At 31.9% G+C, this 19,744-nt stretch overlaps 1 protein-coding gene across 1 annotated transcript in view; it reads left to right on the top strand.

Annotated features, from left to right (window-relative positions):
• The window catches only part of CNTLN (centlein), a 247,837-nt gene that overhangs the window by 112,658 nt on the left and 115,435 nt on the right, over nt 1–19,744 (top strand). Inside the window, exons 9-12 of the mRNA XM_010988164.3 lie at nt 3,957–4,133; nt 5,958–6,083; nt 13,843–13,964; nt 15,312–15,431. Coding sequence (XP_010986466.3) covers nt 3,957–4,133; nt 5,958–6,083; nt 13,843–13,964; nt 15,312–15,431 — 545 coding nt within the window. The remainder of the gene's footprint in view (nt 1–3,956; nt 4,134–5,957; nt 6,084–13,842; nt 13,965–15,311; nt 15,432–19,744) is intronic.

Genomic DNA, 19,744 nt, shown 5'->3' with positions numbered 1-19,744 from the left:
ATATTTAATTTATATAATGTTTTAATGGTAATTGGCACAAAACTTAAAGGCTTCACCTCCCCCCTTACCTTTTCCTCTATATCACTGAGAGGACCTTTTGATCAAAATTAACTCTGAATCAGTGTTAAAAAGAAGTTATATATTAATAATGGTCAGTTTATAGAGATTAGTTCCAATTGGAGGCATTTGGATGCATACTCCACTGATCATTTCTTATCAGTCTATGATCTAGCCCCATACCATTATCTTCTAAGACTGTAAATTAAAAGGTGCACAAGGGTTTTTGACATTAGAGAAAAAGTTTATTTATAAAATACTAATAATTCTTAGCAAGGAAAGTTAACCTTTCAAAGAATCTAGGGTTTTAAGGGCAATAGATAGAATGAATTTCCACAGACAGGGGACTGATTGTGTTGATCTTGCTAAGCCTGTAAAGCAACACTTAAAAAGGAAAAGTAAGGATAATGAGGCTATACACACATATTCTCATATATATTATACATATAATAAGCATATGTATAATTATTAAGTTTTATATACAGGTTTAGTGAGTATAGTATAAATGGGGGACAAAAGAGTAACTTCACAGTGGAGTAACCTAACAAGCACTACATTGGCTAGGTGGTCAAATTCAATGTCAGGAGTCAAATCATGTTGATAGTATGTACCCTTGATACAATATGATGAAACTGGCATTTTACTTCTGAGATCTTCCTCCTCAAAATTCATAACCCTAGTCTAATTATGACAAAAACAAAGGCAAATTCCAATAGAGGGATACCCTACAATACACCTGAATAGTACTCCCCAAAGCTATCAATGTCATCAAAAATAAGAAAAATCTGAGAGACTAGCACAGCCAAGAGTTGCTGACATGACAACTAAATGTAGTGTGGTATCATGGATGGGATCCTGGAACAGAAAAGAATATTAGGTAAAATTTGAATAAACTAGGGACTTCAGTTAAAATAATGTATGAAAAATGGTTCATTAGTTGTATCAAATGTACTGTTTTAATTTTAGTTGCTAATAATATGGGAAACTGGATGGGTGGGAGTGGAGGTGTAGGAGAACTCTGTAGTTTCTGCTCAGTTTTTCTGTAAATATAAAGCTTTTCTAAAAAATAGTCAATTAATTTTAAAAAAGGAGTAGAATTACAATGGTTTTTCTTTTCTCTTTAAAGTCTGGGCCATCTATCCCAAACTTACAATTAGTGAACTCTGAGAGTTGAAATTATGGAGAAACTTTTGTTTATATTTCCCCTATCTATACTGAAATTTTTATGTTGAACTTTTTTATTCCTTTTATTTGCATAAAAATACGTTTAAAAACCATTTAGTGACCACATGTTCATTGTAAAAGAAATTTAAGGAAATTTCATATATGTATGAAGAAAATTCACATATAGTACCTCCACTCAGAAATAACACTAACATTTCAGGGTTTAGGACAATCTGTTTCTGTACAGTATGCAATATTATTTTGTAAGCTGCTTTCCTCTCTTATAAGTTTATCATGATTATCTTTGTCTATCAACCCTCAGCATAATTAGAACAAAATCAAAGGCTTAGTACATTTTTATCTTCTTTGATTTATATTTTGCAATTTTCCTAGGAAATTTATAGCAGTTTATACTCCCAGCATCATGTTTTCAAAATACTGAAGTCAGTATAAACTGAATCTGGCCAACATTTTAAAATTAGATTTCACTTAGAAAGACAAATTCCTCCCTTCTTTTGGAAAATCAGTAGATTTAGTAATAGTGGGCCACATTGTTCCAGGAAAACAAGCGGCTAGAGCTGAGTAGCTACGAATGCCCTCCTTACTGCACGTGAGGCTGACATTTGACATTTCATTTTACTTATAGTTTTGAAAATGGTCATATTAAATGTGAAATATTTCTCGTGCATATATCTCTAGCAAAAGGGATGAAAGGGAAGAAAGAGGAATGGAGAGAGAGAAAGGGAGGAAGAGAGAGAAGACGTTTTTAAGAAACTTGGAGCATACATAAGTTGCTTTGTGAAAGTGAAGAACATATCTACATGTTTAATATGTATACAAAGTATCTCTGTTGAATGAATTATAAAGCTGTAATTTAAAAACAAACGAAACACAACCCACTTTACTTATTTATTTACATTATGGCTCCTCTGTGCACTTGAGTTAATCACTACTTTAACAGTATTTTAGTTTTGAAGTTCTTTTATTGTTTATTGAGGAATTTCAAAGGAATGCTGCCTAATTATGTAATCTTTTATTATTACAGGGGCAATATCCACTGTTGGAGCATTTTTAATACCTTCATGATTATTTTAATTATTTATCATTTTGCAGCTTCTTGACCAAATATTCATGTTTTTACGTTTTGATCTATTACATTATAACCCAGTGATGCCTTAGAAAACTCATTTATTAAAGAAGACAGGGTTGCTATTGGATATACCAATAAACTAAAGTTATTATATTGTTCCTATTTTTTCTAAATTTTTGTTTGATCTTAATTTATTTAAAATTGGTAAATGATGGGATGTTAATATATTCCTCATAATTTTATGTAATAAAACCTGGGCAAGAGCAGGGAGCCTTTGTGAATTGTTCATATTGGCAGCTCAATCAAAGGAAATATTTATAAACATCATAAATTTGTTTATAAGAGAGGAAGAATAAATAAATAAAAGCCATACAGTGGTTAAAAGAGGGAGGAAAGAATAGGGCAAAGTCCTTTAGAGTTTGTTCCAGGAAAACAAGCGGCTAGAGCTGAATAGCTACGAATGCCCTCCTTACTGAACGTTTAATATGACATTCAAAGCAAGGTAATGGAGTTAATATTTAATACTGTAAGTGTGGTAACAGTACAGTATAAACAACACTCTGAGGAAAATATTTAGTAGTGTGATAGAATAAAGATTGGGAAACAAATCAGGTGATTTATATATGAGGATAGTGTAATAGTATAAATCAAAGGTGATCTCTCTCATTGTAAAAAATTACAGGTTAGAATTAGAAAAAAATTGCCTATTTCCCCAAAAAATGAAAAAGTAATCAAAATCAGGAAAGGATAATCCATTTCATTGTTGGTTCAGAAAAGTTAAACAGACATATTTTTCTCATAGTCCTTGGAAATTTCATTTAGGAAGGATGGGGCTCTCCACATTTAAACTATTTTCAGGGCTGCTAGATCCATATTGAATCATAAGATGTGGCTTTTCGTTGCTGGAAATCAACAAAAACTTTGTTTTCACTATGATTTATTATTCTTGTTTTTTTGTCAACAGAGTGGTTAGTTTTCAATAGCATATATTAATAGATTATAATGGTCTCAAATACATTTGGTCAAGATGGTGGTACAGTTTTGCAGAATGCTAGTTTTCGTGAATAGGTTTCCTACAAGCTTAATTTTCCTATGATTTCTGTTGTTAAAAATGTGGTTCTTACCATTAACAGTTTACCTGACATAGGAATAAATTTCAAAAGAGAATACTGTGGACTCTGTTGACTTTAAAAAGTATCAGAGTTCTTTGAGTTGTTATTATTAAATTATAGTACATTTAAATCTAATTGAACCTATAGTGCTGTTGGTTTCCTTTTTCCAGCTTCATATTTAGTGGCATTGCATTGAATATTTCCTGGGGAAATACACATGTGTAAAATCATTAATCTGAAATAATTTATAGGTGGATGGTATACATGGTGTACCCACACTTTTAATTTTTTCCTCCTGCAAATCTGTATGACAATATTATTTATGAAGATATTTATACAGACTCATAGTTATTTTATTGAAAAATTCCATTCTGTAAGGATGATGGAAGCTTAGCTGATGCATGTTTACAGTTTATTATTGAAATGAAATATTCTTTCTTAGAATAATTATGATTTATATAATATAATATTATATATAAATATTTGCATGTATGTGTAAATAATGTAAGATACAAACATACTTTTTAAAATAGGTTTCTCAACAGCCATCTTTATCAAGCTTAGAAACCTTAATGGTCTCACAGAAGTCTGAAATTGAGTATTTACAGGAGAAACTGAAAATAGCAAATGAGAAACTGTCAGAGAACAGATCTTCCAACAAGGGTTCCTCAGAGAAGAGCATCTTGACAAGTGCTGACGGGAAACATAAGGTAGGGACATTTTGTCATTTTTGTGAATTTGTCAGGGTGAGTCTGGCAAGGCAAGCAATGAAGTTAAAAAGCAAACAGCAGCATTTATTTCTCTGCTTATATTTCTGGAAGGTTTTAAAAAACATTACATGTCAAATGTTTGATAAAATCACGGTTGGGAGTAGCAAGTTTTCCCTTTTTGAAGACTGAATAATATATTCCTAATTTAATTAAGTTAATATGTTAGTAATGATATACCTCTTTTGCAGTAAATTAGCATTCTTATATTAAAAAGTTTTGATAAGTATTCCTCATCTATCTAATCTATAGATAGAAGTAGAAATTTTATTGTGGTACTTAGTCCTTAACTCAATTTTCTAATTTTAATTAGAAGAAAAATGTATCTTAGTGTTTCTGTTTCATTCAGATATGATATTTAAAATACTGCCCATGTGGAAATATACTATAAAATGGAATTTAACATTAATATATGCAGATACATATTTTCAGATTTAAAGGTGTTGCAGTATAGAATAATAAGCAGATTTTTGCAGCATGGTTCTTATTTATTAATTCTCAACTTTTCCTTTTTTGTAGTATTTATTACATATTTTATGCTGCAAAAGATTCTATGAACATTGAATAATATGAAAATTTCAAAATATCACATTGTAAATATATTATTTCCATATAAATTGAAATAAACTTTTCCTAAAAGTAAAGAGTTTTAGGCACATATGTCTCACACTTGTTACTTCAACTATTAGAAAATAATGTTTTTAAAAGTAGAAAACCATGTTTTCAAGATAATTGTTTTTCATTCTTTTCATTTTTTTCCTGAGTAGAACAAACTATTTTAATAAAGGAAGTATTTAAAATTAGACTGATATTTCTGTGGCATTCTTATTTATTCCCTCTAATATTATTAGTAGTTTTCAAGAGAATGAGCTTTTATTTATCTATGTATGTGTGTATGTATATCTATGAACATAACTACTTTATATATTTCTTGCTATTTTGTAGTAGTTTCACAGCATTGAGCTTTATTTAAATAGAAGAAAACATTCCCAAAATTGAGAGACAACATTATAGGGCCTAATTTGGTTATATGCTGTATTGCTGAAGTTTAAAAATGTACTGCTTTGCTGTTTCATTGCTTTTAACAAAAGTCAAAAAAATGAGAGATATTTTGAACAAAATTTTCTTTCTTTTTTGTAAGGACATGCTGTAAGTATGAACAATATGTTGCCCAGCTTAATGGTTGCTTTCACATATTCCTTCTCCAGACTGGTATATGAAGCTGTACATAATATAAACACACATTCTTGTCTCTAGTTAGCCACATTATAGTTAATGACCATATGGTCATTGTGGTATAAGATCTACTGTCTGTTGTATTTATATTCCTCAAGCATATTGTTCCTTCAACTTCACAGTGTGTTAAACTATTTCAAAGGGAAAAAAAATCCTTTCCCTCTTGTTTCTGGTTGTCCTATCAAGTGTAACCTTGGACCCTTATAGAGCAATTAGACCAGCCTCTATCCCCTCCTTTGTAATGAGGTTTCTTGCATTTCTGAGTCTATAACCCTTTAGTCTTCCCTAATGGGACATCATTATTCTGAAAGAAACAATGTAAATGTAAATGAATATTCTCATTAACGAGTCACAGAGAAACCTTTAGCGGTAGCACTGTGGTAATTCCGCTTGTTATTTCTCTGGTATTCCATGCAGGATTTTTTTTATAATTCATTATTAGTATTCAAAATTACTTGTTCTTTAATTTTGCATGTCTTTCATAATCCAGTGTTCCAACTAGTTCAACCATGTCCTTGTTTTATTCTCGAGGAACCACCTGTGAAACGTTCAAGGTCTTTGTCCCCAAAGACCTCTTTCACAGACTCAGAGGAGCTAAAGAAGCTGAGAAAAGCTGAAAGAAAGATTGAAAACTTAGAGAAAGCACTACAACTAAAGGTGAACATTAAATCATTTCTTTAGTAACAACCTTGCATAGATAAAGATGAACGAAAGTAAACATTCATTTCACAAATTACTGCTTATCATTTGTCTTTCCTGAATTTAATTACATGTATAAAAATGTAATTAGTATAAGTTTTTTAGATTTCTGATGATCATAAAGTAATAAAAAATTTGCTACTTGAAACTAAATATTTATTCACTGTAAAATTATTGGGGAATATTTTGGCTTAATATTGGGAATAAATTTCTTATTGTTTCTCAGAGACAAAAAATAGAACTACAGCAAATGGGAAGAGAATTTCTTATAGTTCATTATATATGATAAACATATAAAAAGAAAAGTGAGTTAACAGCTTTGGTAACCTAGCTCAGACCACTTAAAATTGTCCTTTATAGAAAAATTACATAGTCAAAATGCCAAATAAATATTTTTTCCATTTCAACTGAATTTGTCTCAGAATACATGACATCTGAGTCAGTGTTCTACCAATGTTTAAGAAGCATATACCTTTATTGTTCTATCTTTGATCATTTATACTTTCCAATTTTACTTTGAGAATTATCTTTCTCAGATGAAGTTAGTTGTACATCTTGAACCAATTTTATGTGATTATATTGAGGGCTTTAATTTTTCTGTGAATTTAATGTGGCTAGACTTGTCATCCTTCATTTATAAGTACCCAATGACCAGCATTATTTGAGATTTAGCCATTTAATTGAATCTCAAATAGTTTTATAACATTCTTTGACAAACCCAACTTACACATGATTAAAATCCTATATATATAAAGCTTTTTTTTGGTCATATAGATTTTTCTTAGGGGAAATATATTTTGACTTACATTATTTGTGCTCTAGAGCAAAATATGGTTTAGAGGTACGGTTAACCATAAGCTACAATTAATAGTTTTCTTCTACCTTTTCACTAAACATTATGTTAATTTACATTTATTCAGAGTTAAATTATTAGTTCTAAAACAACAAATGTTATCATTTATTGTTTCTCCCCAGAATAAAATGACCAGATGACCTCAGCTTGCTAGCATTTAGTGTACTTGAAATTTATACACCTGGAGTTATTTGCTCATTCGTTTACTCAGTAACTTATTGGATAACTCAATTAGCCAAGCACTGTGCTAATCACTTACTGTACAATAGGAGAAAATAATGATGCTGAGTGAGTAGTTAGAATCTAGTGTATTAGAGTAAACGTCAGAGTATGCTCAGTATATTATGGGCATGTTTAGGAAACCATCATCTGCCTTTTGCATAATTCTTGAAATTCACACACCAAGCCTTCTGCTTCTGTCCTCTTTTAATGTGGGTTCTCCAGAGAAATCAAACCAATAGGATATAATCCTTTAGTCTTCCCTAATGGGACATCGTTATTTTGAAATATATGTGCATGTATGTATGTATGTATGTATGTGTATGTATGGGTGTATAGAGAGAGAGAGACAGAGATTGATCTACTATAAGGAGAATTGGCTCACATGATCGCATAATCTCATGATTACGGAGTCTGAGGAAGTCCAACATATATAGTTGTCAAGCTGGGGATCCAAAAGAGCTAATGATATAGTTCCAGTCTGAGTCCAAAGGCCTGAAAATCAGGGGAGCTGATGGTCTGAAGTTCCAGTCCCAGTCCAAGTCTGAGTCTAAAGACAGGAGACCAATATCCCAGCTCAAAGACAGGCAGAAAGAAAGAATTCTTTTTGACTCTGCCTTTTATTCTATTCAGGCCTTCAGTGGATTGGTTGGAGCCTATCACACTGGGGAGACCAGTCTGCTTTATTCAGTCTATTGATTCAGATGTTAATTTCATACAGAAACAACCTCACAGATACACCCAGAAATAGTGATTAACCAAATATCTGGACAGTCAAATTGACATATAACATTAACCATCACATATCCTTCAATAGTAGAGGATCTCCACCCATATGCCAGCAGAAGTCTGTGAGTCTTTTTCAGTTCCTTGTTTTTGGCAGGAAGGAGTAGAGCAATTCAGACATTTTTAGATCTGTTCGCTTTCAGCCTCTTGAATTTCTTGTTTCAAAGTGTCTCAGAAACATTATAATAATTTGTTTCCTCATTCCGTTTTTCTAGCAACAGCTCTTTTGGATGAGGGCCCAAGTTTATTTTTAGAGTAAAATTATTTTTCACACAACTTCTTTTTCATTAATATTTTTTCTGTATTCCTCTTTCAAGTTAATTATTGATAATCATGAATTTCAAATGTTTGTTTCCTTTCACAGATTTGCAAGATAAGGGGAAAAAGTGGGAGCAAATTTTTTTCTTTGTATTTTATCATTTAGGATAGGATTTCTTATTTTAAAGGAGCAAAATAGTTGAATAAAAAAGGCACTAAAATCAAGATCATTTAGCAAAAAGAATGAACAAACAAAACCTGTAAAGTAAAGCAACTCCAAGGAGAGTAATTTGGTCCGAGGCACTTTTTAATTTACAACCTGACTCTAGTAAGTATCACTGTCATATTTAGTGAAGATAGAGACCTGTTCTGTCTTCTTCATTAGTAGGCTGTAATACTGATACTACTGCTGTTTCTCAAGTACATGTGAATATAACATAAGATAGGAATTAATAATGTCTGAGTTAAGTTTCCTTGGGCTGCTGTGAAAAACTACCAAAAACTGGCTAGCTTAGAACAGAAATGTCTTGTCTAAGTTCTGAAGGCTATACAAGTCCAAAATCAAGGTGTCAGCAGGGTTAGCTCCGTCTGAGGTCTGTGTGGGAAAATCTGTTCCATTACTCTCTTATAGCTCCTTGTAGCCTCAGATGTTTCGTGGCTTTTAGATGGCCCTCTCCTTGTGTCTTCACATCATCTTCCCTCTATGTATGTGTCTCTGTGTCTAAATATCTCCTTTTTTATGAAGACCAGTCATACTGGATTAGGTCCCACCCTACCTCATTTTAACTTGCTTACCTCTAGAAAGATCCTATCTTCAAATAAAATCACATTCTGAGATTGTGGGGGTTAGCACTCCAATGTATCTTTTTGGGAGAGATTCATTTGAACCTAAAACAGTGTCTTAATGGTTTTTAAAATACATTGGGATCTTGGTGCTCCTTTTGAAGACCATTCCCCACTAACACACATTGAATTTTTGTCATGGCCTTTCCCATGTTGATATTCTTTTGAATATTGCTCTGCCAGAAACTAATGGGAACATTGCAGACAAAACTATTCTATGCTCAATTCTTTAAGCAGTAGATTAAAAGCTTTCTTTTTTTTTTTAATGAGCCTTTGACATATCAGTGTGCATTGTGAATCCATAGGAAGGTAGAGAAATATTATTTCTCATATTTACTTGATTATGCCTACTAATATTTCTCAAAAGACCATGGAAGATACTTTTGGAAACACTAAAGGCAAAAGACATGCTCCATGGCATTGTAGGTAGCTTTAGGATCCTAAGTTGATCACCAAGGTGGATTGAAGGGAGGGAGGGACAAAGAAGTTTCAGGAGCCTATGGTACACAGGTATATAAATGTTGATACATTGACATGCTATTTTCTATTATATCAGCAGTAGTCATGCATATTATCCTAATTCTATATATATTATAATATTACATGAAATTGTATAAATAACACATTGTCTTGCTCAGCTCTCTTTTGTGGCTGTTTTCAAGGTGGGTAACCAATGTTATAATTATAGAGCCAGTAGCAATAGAAGAGATGAAAGCTATTATCATAAAAAGCTCACCCATTTCCAAATCCTGACTTCATGGATATAGTGAACTAAAAGCTTATAAAGTGTAATTTGGAAACCAGCAGAGCTTTATGAAGTTCTTACTACTCTTGAAATTACTAATGCCATGAATCCCTGCTTTACTGACTTTCATGCATTTGGCAACTTGATTCTGCTAGTACTTTTCTATGACATTTAATAACATCAACATGTCCTTTGAATACAGTTTATATGTCTTTCATTTTTCAATGCTCTAATATTCATGAAGTTTGTACATTCTGCTGAAGTTAAGCATCCATGGAATCCTTGGGATTTTATAAAAGTTTTTTTATAAAAAAACTTTAAAACCTTGCTATCATTCTCTGAAGATTGAACTACTGTTTTATTAATAGTGTTCATGCTCTTAGTTTGCCTTTTGCCTGTCAAAAAGCCTTTGACCAAACTAGAAGATTCTATCAATCATTTCTGTTCTTACGAACTCAGAAGTAGAATTACAAAGATCATTGAGGAAAGTCAGTTGATACAATGTTCCTATTTTTATTTTCTAATGTTTTAGTTATTGAGACTTGTTTGTACACTTGTTTGGTTAGAGCTTCTAGTTTAGCTAGTTTAATTGCAAAATATGTAGAAGATACTCTGTAAATGTTATATTGAATGATCTAATAGATGGACCTAAATCCATGGGATATTTTTGGATATGTCTTCATTGGAAACTGTAGTAATTAATCATGTTAAATGTGTTTTTCAGTCTTTATACTTAATTTTTTGTAAGATCTTTGAGAATATTTCCCAAATGATGTACTATTGTTTTGACTTAGGCGATTATAAGTCAAATGGGACTTAAAGAATCATTATCCAAACTAATAGATAACTTGTATTTGTTAGAATATTGTTTAAAGTATTTTAATTATTCTTTTAAAACATTTCTTTTGAGATATCCAACTTTGGACTGAAGGTTTTAGTCAGCATCTGTTCTTGAAGTTAAATAGGAAAAAGCATTTTTCTTTGAGCTATACCTAATCTATCTTGTATTTACATTTTTATGAAATTTTGCTGTTTATTTCTGAAGTAGGCTAAAGAAGCAATGGTCTCTAGGATAAGTTTAAACCATGTATCACAATTTGAGAACAGTTTTCTCAAAGCAAAAATCTATGGATGAAGCTGTATTTTTAAATAATTATTTTAAGTTGTCTATCAAATCGATTTACCAAATATTTAGTTTGGTTTTATTCTTAATAGTTTGGATTTTAGTAATTTTCTAAGAGTTATATTTTATAAAAAATTTATAAGAATAAGAGTAACGTATAGGAATGTTTAAGAATTATAAGAATTACGTAAATACTCTACTGTTAAGCGTAATAAATTACAAAGCATGTAAAATTAAAGCAGAAAGTTTACCTATTAAACTATTTTTCCATAATCACTACTTAATGGAAGTTTTAGGAATCACAAGTGGCCACATCAAGTGCTTTGATTAACTACTATGCCTAGTACAGAGCCTCGCACTTTGTGAGTGACATGTATGACTTAGGAAATTTTTACTGAGTCTTAATCTTTGGTTTATTAGCATAGTATAGTCGACTTATATTTGAGAATTAGGGAAAACACTGGATATAAATTCAGTGATTAATGGTAGCTGAGGCAGTAGTGAAAAATACTAAAATAATGAAAGTACTATCAATAAGAAACTCAATTTTTTCATTAATTTAACAATTATTTTGAAAGCTAATAGAAAAAAATTGAATACCCTATTCTATTAATTTTTACTTCTTGGTCCATCTTTTAGGTTTTACCTGCTTAAAATTTCTAGGGTCTCTAACACAGACTTAACAATTTCAAAATACTGAATTTGTATGTAATAGTTTTTAAAAATTCATTGTAAAATAGGAATTTATGGGGAAGGATTTTTATTCAATGAAGAATAGTTACAGGAAACTAGAAGTATCTAACAAAGTAGTTAGTTTGTAAGATTACTTTAAAATTATGTTTTGACATGAATCTTTTCTAATATCTGTAAATTTATAAATAATTAAATTATTTTATTAATACATTTACAATATATCCTACCTAAATTCATAATAAATTTTATTAGTTTATAAAGAATCCTAATAAACATAGTTAACTTTGGTTCATTTATGACAAGATAGCATTATTAATTATCATTCTTCTATTTGGCTAATTTAAATGGTTTATTTCACATGCATAAGAGTAGAAAGTTTATTGTCCAAAGAAGTTGGGTTGTTTACCAACAGTATGGAAAAGTCAAGGTCATAGTTAAATCATTCTTTATGTCTTAGAAAAAGAGATATAAATAGGTTCTATTTTGAAAATGTAGAAATTGAGACACACTGGATTTAAGTAGCTATATCAAGGTAAAATTTAGTAACTTTTAGCAACAGGACTTGAACTCATATCAGCACTGAACACCATGCATGTAATAGGCTCTTAATATATGGTTTTTCAGTTGAAACAAACAAATTTGAATTCAGTATGCTGAATTTTTAACCATAGTATTAAACCATGCTACTTTTTACCAAGTAGCTGTACAGTGACCATGATTTGTATATCTTCTAAACTTCTTTAGGATAACATTTATTCTGATTGCTCTTGTCAAGTGATTCTATTTTCATCAAGTACTTGCATTTTCATATTGCATACAGACCACTTTATACACACAGGGCTAAAAATACTTCTTAATAACTAGTTGAAAGAATTATTGAAGTTATCCTACTAGATATATATTCAAAGTGAAATGACAAAATATTCATACTGTTGAGACAAGTAGAATTGCAGTAAAGTAATGTAGGCTCTATAAAGTATTATCTTACTATTGGGATGAGAAACAGATAGTAACAGTAAATTTGGCTTCTGAATGATAAGGGCATCAGTGTTAATGCTTGGGAAGAGGACAAAATAAAACGGGTTTGCTTTGTGCCTCTGTTGGGCAAGCACAGTGCCAGGGCCTTTGCCTACATGTTAACTCAATTTAGTTGTCATAATATAAATTTCTGTGTTCTTTTCCATATTCTACGGTAAAAAATTAAATTAATTTAAATACTGTTCTTAAGATTATGCAGCTAATAGGAGAAAGCTCCAGGGATGCAATTCAGGTCTTTCTGCCTGCCATGTGCCTACTCTTCTCACCTCACTATAATCTTAAGAGTACCAGTTGTCCCCACTGAATAAGTATACGAGTTCTTTCATACAGAAAATGAAAAGAGTTTAAGAAGAAAATTTGAAATTATCAGGGGTTAAAAAAACTCAATACTTATTTTACTTTGAGAAACACAGTTCGTAAGTAATATAAATACCTCCCTTGAGGACTGAAACTTTGGCCTATTTTATAAGTTCGTTCTGTTGTTATGTAGAAGATGAAGATTTATGCATATGTTCTATTTAAAACATTTAGAAGTCATTGACTTATGGTTGTTTAACCTAGTAACGTTTAGACTGTCTTTTCTATAACGTCTTCAAGAGTACTAAGCCCAGCTTTCCTATTTTAGTTCCTTATGGTTCAACCCAAAATGTTAACTATGCCACTTCTAACAGGTCCAGACTAATTTCCTTCCTCATATGTAATCTTTGTGCATTATAACAAACTAATTATGAATCTGTGGATTAATGAACTGGTCTTACTATGAGCTTACACTAATTATATGTGTACTTATAGCTAACAAAATAATCATGTCTTATGTATGGACAGCTCCTGGTATTGAAAAAAATTTTTTGGTATGTAGGATTGATTCATAAATATGTGTATATATACAATTAACAACAGGGAAAGGAATGAGAATAATTTGATCGCAAAGTTTTGAATTTACTTAAGCTTTTTTTGAAAATGCAGTGAGTATTTATCAAGCAAACCTGTTCTGTGACTAGGAATTCTTTTTCTTCTGCTTAAACAAGTATTACAAATTCATTCATATTTACACAATTTTTTCTTTCAAATTTCATGTTTAGATGGGTAAACTTTTATTTGCAACACTATACTAATACTTTCTTCAAAGTTTTATACTTGATTTTCTTGTGTTCTACAGAGCCAGGAAAATGATGAGCTAAGAGATGCCCATGAAAAACGCAAAGAAAGGCTACAGATGTTACAGACCAACTACAGAGCAGTAAAAGAGCAATTAAAACAGTGGGAAGAAGGCAGTGGCATGTGAGTTACATAGCTCATAAAGGCATTTCCCTAAATATTAAATGGAATGGAATAGCATCATATAGGTGCTTTAATGGCTTTTGTTTGATTGTGAAGAAATTATTTTGTAGTCAAATCTTTATCAAGGATTTTTGAATAGAGAATATAATAAATGAAAACAGAAATATGCTAGCAATAACTTGATTTTCCTATCGTTTGCAGAAATCATTAGCATGGATGATTGAATTATTGTATATATTTTGGTATCTATACAGTAACTTAATACAAGTATATAGCTTAAAGCAAAAATAGTTCCTATCCATATGATTGAAAAACTACTTTAAATAAATAAAATACTGGTGTTACAGTATATATGAATCAAAGAATATTTAAGTTTTAATTGAAAGACATGAGAAATATGAAATTCACATATATAGTTAACTGCCTTAAAACTACTTCAACCTAGATGCAATTTGAAAATCTTTACTATCCATCCGTTTGTTCTGCAGCTTATCTGAATGAATTGGCGGTCTCAGTTCAATTGCTCTGAACAGGTGTTCAGATCTTGGTTGGTCGTAAGTGGCTCCCCTGTTAACAGTATCAACAGAGGGCAAAGGACTGAATGAGTACAGAAAATCTACTACCCTCTCATCTTTTCAGATGGATCCTTTAGGGCAATGTTGATGATACACATTGGTCTTTTCTATAGAGAAATACTGTTTCTAAATTGGCCAGTACAGCACTTTTACAAAATAAAATGAAGAGTTTGTTTTATGTACAGAAAATGAAAACATAAAGAGCATTTAGCATGTTTTGTAGATAATTGTCACATCTAAATTTTTCCTTTGAAGAATGGAAAGTATTTCATATGACCTGTTGGTAAAGCAGTTGGATTTAGCCTCTACTCACCTAACTTTTTAGTAGCCACTAAAAGTGTGAAAACTACTTTCTAACTATCTGATATTACGCTATTCACTGATTAATGCATGTTTTAAGATAGAGTACATAAACCACATTCAGATTGGTTGCAGCAAATTCCAGATGTATTGATTGCTTATAATCCTTTTATGGAAACTGTGACTGTTCTACAGTGTTTTATCACTAGTAGAATGAATGAGAGAAATAGAGCTAAAAATACTGTGTGTCTGCTTTAAAGTTTGCTTCTCATAGTAGCAGTTTAGGTTTTTTAGGATAACATGATCAAGGATTTTAATTTCTATGTACTTAGGTTTTAGGAAATTCGTAAAATAGTGAGCTTTAATTAGAAATTTGGTCAATAGATATTTAAAATTTTTAGAGAATGTATAAATGAGTTTTTATTGCACTTTGAACATGTTAAGTAAGAAAGCAACTTCACTTTAAAAATAGGATGGAAATCAGGAAAATAAAGAGAGCAGATCCTCAACAACTTCAACAAGAAGATTCTGATGCTGTATGGAATGAACTGGCCTATTTCAAAAGAGAGAACCAGGAGCTAATGATTCAAAAGTGAGTTTCTTTTTTAACAGTGTGGACTTAGATAAATGTTTGAGAGAAAATTTTTATGTCTTAAAGGCCATGAGAGAAATTCCTTATAAAATTTGGAAAATGAAGTAATCTGATTTTTGCCAATAAAAGTAAAGAAAAAAGAGGCTGGCTTTTAAAATATATATATATGTATAATGCAATAACAAGTTGCACATTTGCTAGCTCTAGCTGAAACTGTATAATATGATCTAGGGATTGTGTTAATTAATGTGGCTCTCATCTGTTGGAGGTGTCGCTCTTCATTAGCTTGTATTTTAGACACTGCCGTACTTCATTTTTGGAATGAGGTGGAGAGGGGATAACCTAGCCAGCCATCCTTGTTTGATCTCCTAGATACATACGCAATGCAGAATGCCTGAGCTCTCTTGGTTCCCTGCCCTGTCCTGCTAATCCCAGCTGAGCTCATTATGGTGTAGCCTTGCTGCTACTCTTGGAGCCAGAGCTGTCCAAGCTAATTACTGGTAGCAGCAGAACTGCCTGTTAAGGGTCTGGTATGGATCTGCTAACATGGTCCTTGGTAGTGACCTGCAAAGGACACGAGGGAATTGCTTTCTTTCTTGCTGTGCACTGCCTGTCCTTTGGGCTTAATGCTGATCCCTCCACATAGGTCTTTTAGCTGCCCTAAGTATAAAACTTGATGAAGGATACTCATATTTTAGAAAACATACAGTTTGTGTCCTTGATCTTATAATTCACAGGCTATTATATTCAGCTTGGCAAAGAAAGAACACTTTTTTTTTGAAACAAAAACGGAGTTAGACCAACATAATTAGCCTCTTTTGCTACTTACCTATTTCTTCATTTACAGTTAATTTTTGACACTCAGGCCATGCAGTCTTTTTGAAAGCCTGGATGTCTTTTAGATTACTAGAATATAGCATCATGTGGTATAATGTAATCAAATATCATTGAATTTTCATAGCTAGAAATTAGAATCTTATTTTATATACTATGTAATAACATGTGTAACTTTAGATCACTACCTTTTCCATGTAATGATAAGCTTTTGAGGAAATGATCATATCAGATTTAAATGTATAATTCCAATTACCTTGTAAAGTACACTACACTACTAGTATTAAATGTTTGATGCCAATAATGAAGTCTCTTATCTCACAAATTATTTTATAGATTTTATAGATTGTCCTAGAAATATTCCCTGATACTTTTGATAGCTTTGTTGAGATATAATTCACAAGCCATATACTTCACCATATAAAAGGAATAATTGAGTAGTTTTTAGTATATTTGAATAGTTGTACACCCATCACAGTAAATTTTAGTACGTTTTCATTAACTTTCTCCTAACTTGACCCCTGCTGACATCACATTGAAGAGAGTGTGAGGGAGTTCCTCATTACCACTTGGTGGTGGTGGAAGTCCATGGTTCTCACTTGGCCTTCACTGAGCAAGGCTTTTTTTTTTCCTTTCCCCAGTGGTATATGGCTAGAGTAGGGATGGTTATTGTCAATAAGATTTCTATTCTGCTAGTCTGTCCCTTTGTTGGTTCTTTGGCTTGAGAGAGCAGACTTTCCTTGAGACTTACTTTGCTTGTGTCTGTTGGCATTTCTGGGTCATGGATATCTCTAGTACTTAGTTTGAGATACTTAGGAAAAGAGAAAGCCAGAGAACTTAACCACTGTGAGTTGTTCTTCTTCTGTTGTTCATTTACTCCTAAAGTCCTTATCCTATCCTTCTTCTTCTCTCTGCCTTTCAGAGTCTTCTTATATTTGTTTTATGTACAGATCTTCCTCAACTAATGATGAGATTCTGTCCCAATAAACCCATTGTAAGTTTAAAATATCATAAGTTTAAAATGCATTTAATACACCTGACATCGTATCTTAGCCTAGTCTACCTTAAATGTGCTCAGAATACTTACATTGGCCTACAGTTGGGCAAACTCATCTAACACAAGCCTATTTTATAATAAAGTGCTAAATCCCTCATGTAATTTACTGCATAGTGTACTGAAAGTGAAAAACAAAATGGTTGTATGGGTACAGAATGGTTGTGAGTTGTAAATGGCTGCTTACCCTTGTGATTGCATGACTAGTTGGGAGCTGCGGCTCTCTGTAGCTGCCCAGCATCATGAGGGAGTATTATACAGCATATTGCGAGCCCAGAAAAAACATCAAAATTTAAAATTCTAACTACAGTTTCTACTGAATGCGTATTGCTTTCACACCATTGTAAAGTTGAAAAATCATTGTCAAACCAGTTTAAGTAAGGGACCTCCTGTGTTGTGTTCAGGATTTTTATATTAATTAGTGGGAGGAATAGGGACAAATATATCTACTCCGTACCAAGAACTAGAAGTTTCAGCTTGTTTTTCTATAGACCAGGCACTCTTATTTTTGTGTCATATAGTAGGATACAGTTTAGTAATAGTCAGACTGTTTATTATAGGAATAATATTTATCCTTATTTATGTAGTAATAACTGTCTTTCAGTTTTAAGGCTAGAATACATTAAAGAAGGTGTCTACTAAAACTACTTTTAAAACAAATTTGAATAGTACTTCCAAATTCAGTCTTAAAAATTGAGTTAACTTTTCAGGACCCTGATTAAAAAAAACTGTGTGGCAACTCTAACTCCAATCCAGTTTTTAAAGTTGACTTAACTTTTCAAGATCCTGATAAAAATTGTGTGGCAACTCTAAATCAGTTTTTAAAATAGGATTAAAAAAGTGATACTACCACTGACTTATATTACAATGTTTTTACCATTGAGTATGATCAAAGGTATTTGTTGCTCCTATAATATAGAAATCAGAGGACTTGAGAAATTTGCATGGAACATAGTTCCTATAATAATTCGTTTAGATTTATAAAATGTATCTATTTATTATCTTAATAATATTTTTAAAAAATACTAAAAACTTAGTAATGTATAAACTAATAAATGGGCTGGTTCCTTCAGTATTTATCTAACAAATATTCATTTATTTATTCACTTATTTATCCATTCAGTATTTAAACAGTACCATTCAGAGATAGGCACTAAGTTGGGAACTGAATGTGTGGTGGTGTACTGAAGAGTAATAATTTCATACTCTGATGAGGTTTATTCTAGGAGCACCTGCTGTGTGCTGATGAAGAGAAACCACTGTTTACTTGAAAGAAAGAAGCAAGGAAAGCTTTTAGAAATGCTAATAGGCTCATAGCTTTTTCACTTAGTCGACGATGTTGCCTTACTGACAGTAAATTAGATTTATGAACCAACAAACTTCCGTTAGTTAACATTCTGCTAAATAAACATGTTAACATTCTCCTAAATAAAAACATTAGTGTAAAAATATTTGTGAACATTTTTTTCTGAGTAGTAATATAAAACTATAAAAGGGGCTCAGGTGCCACAGTGTATTAAGCTTTTCTTACACAGCAAGTCTAGCTTATCCTTGATAGGAACCCTAGACGTCAAGGGAAGGTGTGCAGACATTCACTGTGTGTCTTCTGTTTTCTCGGCTAAAGAAATCAGGAACTTGCAGTGGGTGGGTAATTTTGGTCTTGTGATACTAATCAATAGCCTATATAAAACGCTGCAGCTAGGCACTCTGCTAGACACAGGTACACAGGGAGAAATAATATGCCACCCTTTTTATCAGGATCTCACACCTTATCAGGGATAACAAGCAAATGTATGTTAAGAACTGTAATAAGGAAATAGTACTGGCATAAAACAGGGACAATGGCATTATGATTTCTCCAGTTCCTCAAACCAGAAATCTAGGGAGTTATAATTGATTGTCTCTCTATCTGACCTCCTTGTAAAATAGTCCACACCAGATCTTAATGACCCCATATCACAAATATTTCTAGCATATACTATTCCTTTGCATTCTTATTATCAATGCTCTTATCCAGGCCATCATCATATCTTCCCCAGCGCTGCAGAGTGATCTTTTAAAATATGAATCTGAGCAGATATCTCCCCTGTTTAAAGGCCCTTAATATCTGTCCATTGCTCTTAAAATAAAATTACAATTCTTTATATAATACACTTGAAGTTCTTGTCCCCTTTCTTACCATTCCTATCTTACTATTTTCTTACCTGAAAATAAGTATGAGAATGCAAAATATTGGCAAGGAATTACTGATGTTTTTCTCAGTTGATACTGAGAATTCTTATTAGTGAATGTGTGAACGAAGGCCGTTAGAGTTGGGGGTCAATGGTAAAGGGGTTTAAGATTTGTGATTAAAAACTTCAACTTTATTTTATGAAAGTAGGGAATTTTACCCTCTATATCATAACTTGATAAGGTCTTCTTATTT

Source organism: Camelus dromedarius, chromosome 10 (genome assembly GCF_036321535.1).
Source record: "Camelus dromedarius isolate mCamDro1 chromosome 10, mCamDro1.pat, whole genome shotgun sequence".
Classification (NCBI taxonomy): Eukaryota; Metazoa; Chordata; class Mammalia; order Artiodactyla; family Camelidae; genus Camelus; species Camelus dromedarius.
Note: the sequence above shows the minus strand (reverse complement) of the source record. Positions and strands in the feature narration are given on the sequence as shown.